Source organism: Pipistrellus hanaki (genome assembly GCF_964339955.1).
Source record: "Pipistrellus hanaki genome assembly, chromosome: 5".
Lineage (NCBI taxonomy): Eukaryota > Metazoa > Chordata > Mammalia > Chiroptera > Vespertilionidae > Pipistrellus > Pipistrellus hanaki.
In genome coordinates, this window is record NC_140507.1 from 72682 (window position 1) to 79607 (window position 6926).

General features: G+C 66.2%; 1 protein-coding gene across 1 annotated transcript; it reads left to right on the forward strand.

The window, feature by feature from the left end:
• Nucleotides 1-4880: 4880 nt before the first annotated feature.
• Nucleotides 4881-6313, forward strand: FOXL3 (forkhead box L3; the record flags this gene model as incomplete). The annotated part of the gene is made up of 3 exons (XM_084883879.1): nt 4881-4984; nt 5364-5532; nt 5906-6313. The coding sequence occupies 3 exons, from the start codon at nt 4881-4883 to the stop codon at nt 6311-6313; spliced, it is 681 nt and encodes a 226-aa protein (XP_084740005.1).
• Nucleotides 6314-6926: the final 613 nt, after the last annotated feature.

Below are 6926 nucleotides of genomic sequence, written 5' to 3' on the forward strand. Positions count from 1 at the left end.
GCATCTAGCCGGAGGGCCCAGGGAAACACTGGGTGAGAATTCAAACATCGTACGTAGTCACCCCACAGGGGAATGAAACCAACCCCCTCTCCGTCTGCTTGGTCTCATTTTGGAGAATCAAGAACCCAGCAGAGCCCGGCCCGCATGACTCAGTGGTGGAGCATCAACCTAGGAACCAGGTACAGGTTCGATTCCAGTCAGGGCACCTGTCTGGGTCACAGTCTTGATCCCCAGTGTGGGGCGTGCAGGAAGCAGCCGATCCAGGATTCTCTTTCATCATGGATGTTTCTACCTCTCACCCCCTCTCCTCTCTGAAATCAATAAAAAATACATTAAATAAAAGAAGAGGCCAGCAGAGGGGTGGCTCTGAGGGCGGCTAGAATGAACAGAAACTCGAGGTGACCCCTCCCTGTGGGCTGTGGGCTGTGGGCTGTGGGCTGTGGGCTGTGGACTGTGGGCTGTGGGCATGGGATGCGTGAGGGGCTGAGGGAACGCACCTCCGTTCCCAGCCTCACTCAGAAGGCTGAGGTGGACGAGGGCCCGGGCGCCCACCGCGGCTGACAATGGCCGCCTCGGGCGGTGGCAGCTGGGCCCACCCGGCACCCACGCTCCCTGCCGCGCAGTGACCTGGGAGGAAGGCAAATACACGGACTCCTGGGGCCAGGCCCCAAAGTGCAGGCCACACGGGGGAAGGACCCAGGGGCCTTTGCCGGGCTCCCAGCCACTCCCTGGGGTGCTGCCTCGCCTAAGGGGTGCCCAGCTGCCACGGGAGCGGCTCCCCTCAGCCTGCATGCCCACCACCTGCCCTCAGCCTGCATGTCCATCTGCCCACCCCCTGCCCACCGCCTGCCCTCAGCCTGCCCGCAGCCTCCCTTCAGCCTGCCCTCAGCTTGCACGCCCTCAGCATGCTAGCCGCCTCTCCTCAGCCTGCCCAGCTGCCATCGGCCACACCCCCACCCAGGGGCCTGGAACCTTTGCTGTGGGCGGCCGAGAGGCCTGGTTGTGGGTGGGGGAAGAAAGTAGACCTCAGGCCTCTGTTGGGAGAACAGAGGGACAAGCCCCCCATGTGTGTTGGGGGGCTCCCATATACACAGGGGGACTTGCATTTGGAAGGAGGGTCTGTGGGCTGAGAGAACTGCCAGCCGGGCCCAGGCCTCTGGGAACTGGGCTCAGAGTCCATCCCATCTCAGGAGGCAGAGGGGCGGAGAAGTTCCCAGCCTGCAGGTCTAACGGGGTGAGCAGGGAGAAGCCATGACAACAGGGGGAGGGGCCTCAGGGCCAGCTGCGTCACTGTTGCTGTGGGGTTGGGCAGCATGGGGTGCACAGCAGAGCCAGCCTAGGTCAGGGGCAGGTTGCTGTGGGGCTCCAGTCAGGCTTGCCCAGGGCCCAACGGGTGACTGTCTTCCCCATCTGCACTGGCCAGCGGTGCCCTGCAGTCACCCCGCCCGGAAGGCCACACTGAGGTTGCTGCCCACACCCAGTCCCCTGGCGCCACCTGGAGGAAACCCTGGGAAGACAGGGCAGGGAGGCCACAGCTGGGCCCCTGCTGGGCAGGTGGGGGGTGGGGTCGGAAGCCAGGATGTCAGAGCCCAGAGGAGGCAAGGATCCTCAGCTGTGGGCAGATGGGACCCCAGCAGGTCCTGCCAGCCCCAGCTCCAGCTGCCATCCTGCCTTCCAGGGCCGGCTCAGGTGGCCCTCAGGGCTCTTGCTGTATCGCTGCCTTTGTCTCTAGTGGTGGCAGGTGGAGCCGCCACACCTGCAATAGAAAATACGACAGAAATCACAGTGAATTCACAGGTCACTTCATCACACGAGAAGTGCCCTGTCCTTATGCATCCAAACTCCACAGCCCTGTCCCGAGGTCCCCACTGTTCTAATTCAGGGCTTTTGTCTGGGGGTACAGGTCCGGTCAGTAACTGGCTTTGCAGGTAGGAGGTGTGACGCCGAGCAGTCCGCTCACCTGGAGGTGCCGGTGGGTCCCGTGGGTTCATGTGCCATAAGAACTCAGAGCAGCCTGGTGGCATGGCTCTACAGTCGAGCCAGGACCCAGGAACCAGGGTTCGATTCCTGGTCAGGGCACATGCCTGAGGGACTGTGGGAACGCACCTCCGTTCCCAGCCCTGGGTTGTGGGCTCAGCCCCCAGCGGGTGGCGTGCAGGAGGCAGCAATCAAGAATTCTCTCTCATCATTAATGTTTCTATCTCTCTCCTTTCCCTCCTTCTCTGAAATCAATTTAAAAAATATTTAAAATCAATAAAAATGTATTTAAAAAACAACAACTCGGAGCAGAGCTGACTCGGTAATTGACCAGGGAGCGTGCATGCATGTCCCGGGCACTTGCATGGGTTTCGGGACCTGGACATTTGCCCTGCTTCTCGTGCGGGCTGGCAGGTGAGCTCACTGGCTGTCCTGAGACTCTGTCTGTCCGCCTCTGCGGGCTCTGTCTTTGCTGAGCTCAGATAAACGCTCTTCCTCTCGGTGGGTTTGGAAGCAGCTGGCGGGTGACCCAGGAGCCCCCCCCCCCCCAGGAGCCCCCAGGCCCCAGGCCCAGGTGCAGAGGCCGTTCCCTGGGGTCAGCCAGACGGGTCACGGAAGGCCCTGCGCCCACTGAAGGACCAGCTGCCGGTGCCACAGACTCCGGCAGAACCAGCTGCCTTGGCACAGCAGCAGGGACCGCCGGGGCTGTCACGGAGCGAACCGTGGGGTTTGGGCCCTGGTTCCCGCTCCACAGCTGGCAGCTGGGAGGCGGGCACCTCTCATCTCCTGCTGTTTCTCCTTCAGTGTTTTTCACTGGGGGGAGTGGGGGCGGAGGGGGGCAGGGGTGCGGTTGGTAATGAGAGCTCAGCTCCTAGTCAGAGCTGATCGCCGGAGTGGTGGGCCAGGCCTGGTCTGTCCTCGGTGCCTTAGGCGCCAGCACGCGGCCTTGACACGGAAGGGGGGCCCCCACACGGGGAGGGGACAGTGCTGTGAAGAAGGTGCTGCGCTCAGGGCGGCTCTACCTGGAATGGGGGGACAGAACACACCCCAAGATCTGGTCTGGGTGGGTCCCAGGAGGCTCTGCCAGGACCTGGGAGCCTGGGTAGGGCAGCAGGTGTCTCCGCCTCCCCAGGGGCTGGCATCCTGACTTCACTACTTTGCACCAGAGCCCGTGGCACGGAGCCGGTGGGTGGGGACGGGCCTGTGCTCCGCCGACTCCCACCACGTCGTCTCCTGGGCTCTGCCAGACCCTGGGCTCCTGGGAGTACAAGCCCCAGAGCAGAGCTCCCAGGAAGCTCGCCTCTGCTCAGAGGGAGGAAGCAAAGGAAGAGGAGGGGGAGGGCTGGCAGGTGAGTGGCTGTGGCATCACTGTTCAGCAAAGAAAACCCACACAGAGGGGAGGCGATGCGTTCTGTCCCTCAGACGCTAACAGGTGACTCAACGCCTGGGTGAGCAACACCCCCACCGCCCAGGCACCTGGGGTTCTGCTCTGGAAGGGGTGGGTTTTTATCTTCTTTAGTTGCTTTTTAATCTATTTAAAATCTGTTTTTATTGATTTTGGAGAGAGAGGAAAGGAGAGGAGAGAGAGAAAGATGGATGACAGACAAACACCCATTGGCTGCCTCCTGCACGCCCCCAGGGGGATGGAGCCCACACCCCGGCCTGTGCCCTGACCCAGAATCAAACCTCGACCTCCTGGTGCACGAGACGGCACTCAGCCATGGAACTCAGATGGCCCGGAGCACGCAAGGCTTTTAAATTGAGGTTTACATTGTGAGATGTTGTAGGTGCCGTGCTGCTGTAACCATAAAACAGACCCCATGGACCCGTTACCTTTCCCAACTGATGTCTTTCCAACTCCAGTGTGATGCCCACCAGCCAGGGCCTGCCCAGCTCCCGCACCAAGGGCAGCACCGGGTGCTCTGGGGGCACCGGTCATTCTGAGCTAAGGGTGCCGTATCGAAGGGAAAACTTTCAGAATTCTACCCAGGCTTCCTGGCCTCAGGCAGATTCACAGACAAGGTCAGAGCACCGCAGACTATCTGTGGAAATGCCTTTGGGGGGCACAGTCAGGGTGAGGCAAAGCCCCCGCTCCCCCAGCCAGCGTGGGTCCCACCTGACTTCCCACCTCATGTCCTGCACCCTTGCCTTCTCCGCACGCACCTGGAGGGGCAGCGGTTGGTGGCGTGGCTGCCCAAGCACATAAGAGCTGGGTAAAGCGCAGACCCAGCCACGGGCTGAGCCCGCCTGGGGTCCCTAGAGCAGGCCCCCTCCGGGCAGTAAGAGACAGAGGTAGTGGGGGGACACACACAGGCCTGGGGGAGGCCCTCGTGGGTCTGACAGGCTCTGATCCAGGCAGGGACACACCTGCGGGCGCCTTTCCCACCTGGACCACTGCTCGGGCTGAGCAGGACTGAGGCTGGTGGGGAGGGCGGCAGGCGCCTGGCAGGGAGGGTGCACTCCCAGGGTCCCTGTGCTGGAAGACCCACCGTCCCCAGGCGCCCAGGGGCTGGGACGAAGGAGCTCCGGGGACATCCGCTGGAGCAGGGAGGACCGGACTCCGGGCCGCAGGGCGGGAAGCGCGATGGCGGGGAGCGCGATGGCGGGGAGAGAGGCCGCGGTGCGCACCCCGCCCATGGGACCACCCAGCCCACCCCGCCTCTGCCCAGGCAGCGGGTCGCGGAGAGCCCGCTCTCTCCCCTCCGCCTCGGAACCGGGCGGGGCTCCCCGCGCCGGGATTGGACGCCGAAGAACGGGGTGGTGCCAGGTGGGGACCCCAGGAGCCGAGGTCCCCGCTCCGGCGGAGAGCACCCCGCAGAGCAACGCTGCCGTCCAGTCCGTGCGCACGGACCAGACCTGAGCCGGGAGGGAGCCGGGGCAGAGCGGGTCTGGACGGGGCGAGGATGTTCGACAGCTCGCAGTACCCCTACAACTGCTTCAACGACGACGCCGACGGCCCGCCCGGCAGCGCGGACGCTGAGCAGCGGCTCACGCGGCCCGCGTACAGGTGACCCGGGTGGGGAGGGCGCACAGGTGACCCGGGTGGGGAGGGCGCGGGGCGCGGACAGGTGATCCGGACGGGGAGGGCGCGGGGCGCGGACGGCTAGGACCTGCCGGCGGCGGAAGGGCGTCCTCTTCGGGGGACAGGGCTCAGAGAAGGGGCGCCACGGGCCCCACGTTTCTCCCAACTTCCAGGCCCGGGAGGGCGCCTCTGGGGTCGGGACAAAGCAGGGAGCAGGGAGCCCCAGGGACCACCCCCCTCCAAAGCCCTCAGCCCTTCCATCCGGGCGGGGGAAGGACCAGCGCGTGGCCTCCGGAGGGGACCCGCGCCCAGAGGCGCCGCCTGGGGGCCCCTCGCGCCCCGGGCCTGACGCCCCCGTTTGCAGCTACATCGCGCTGATCGCCATGGCCATCCAGCAGAGCCCGGCGGGCAGGGCGACCCTGTCGGGCATCTACGACTTCATCATGCACCGCTTCCCCTTCTACCGCGCCAACCAACGTGCCTGGCAGAACTCCATCCGCCACAACCTGTCGCTCAACAGCTGCTTCGTCAAGGTGGGTCTCCTCCCCTGTCCTTCCCACCCCGCCCTTCCACCTCCTGAGCGCCCCCTGTGCGCCCCCTGAGCCCCTGTGTCCGCCCCCCAGCCCCCTGAGCTCCCCTGTACTCCCCCCCAGTCCCCGGTGCGCTCCTGAGCCCGGTGTCCGCCCCCCCCTCGCAGGCTCGGGGAACCGGGGCCAGGTCTGACGGGGAGCATGGGGGGGGGGGGGGGTGCGGCAGCTGCTGCCAAGCTCACTCTTAGCAAACGGGGCTCCCCACCTGCTGATGGGCGACCCCCCCCCCCCCCGACCCCCGACAGGGGCGGGCCCTGCTCCCTGAAGGCGCCCAGAGGAGCGGGAGGGGCCCGCGCTGAGCCTTCGCCGCCCGCAGGTGCCGCGGGCCGCGGGCCCCGGGAGGGGCAAGGGCAGCTACTGGACGCTGGCGGGCGGCGGCGCGGCGCTGCGGGACCTGTTCGAGGACGGCAACTTCCGGCGGCGGCGCCGGCGGCGCGGGGGGCGCGAGGGACCGCGGGGGCCAGCGGGTGGCGCGGGGGACGCGGGGGGCGCAGGGGGCGCGGAGGGGCCGTCCTGCGCTCCCAGGTCCTGCGTCCCTGGGTCCCCCGCCCCTCGCGCCGAATCCCCGCCCGCCGCCGGCCCCGCCCCCGGGAAGGCGCCGCCCCGGGACCTCAAGTTCAGCATCGACTACATCCTCTCCTCCCCGGACCCCTTCCTCAGGCCGGGCCCGCCCCGCGGCGAGGAGGGCGCCCCGCCCACCGACCTCCCCTATTGGACCCTGTGAGGCTGAGGCTGCCCTCCCCGCGAGCCGCCCGTCTCCTGGCTCTGGGTGATTTCATCCCACCGAAGCCCAGAGCGAGCCCTGCCCGCACCTGCCAACCTGCAGGCACCTGCCAACCTGCAGGCACCTGCCAACCTGCAGGCACTGGGTCCCAGGAGCCCGGGCTGGAGGGAGGCTGACAGGGTAGGGTGCAGGGCACCGCGGTGCTGGCTCAGCCCCCAGAGCTCGGTCCCTGCCCCGCCTGAGGGTTTGCTCTCCAGTGTCCGTCCGTCCATCCGTCTGCACAGGGAATGGGAACAGCCCTGGGTCCGCTCGCTCAGTCACCGCGGCCACACTGGCTGCCAGTCGCTCGTGAGAGTTGGGAGCATCTAATGGGCCTGACTGCGGCCGGGGCTGCCCTCCCCACCCCACCCCAGAGGCGCCCTCCTGGGCCGGGAAGTGGGGAGCCCCGGGAGAGACGGACACACCTTCAGTTGTGGGCAGGCGGTCTGATGACTCTAGGACGTTCCATGCACTTTTTACAGGAAAGACAGAGGGAGCAGGGAAGGGAAGGAGGGAGAAACAGGGTCCAAGTCCGGGACAACATGGAGGCAACGCTCACTTTCCCGATTCTGCT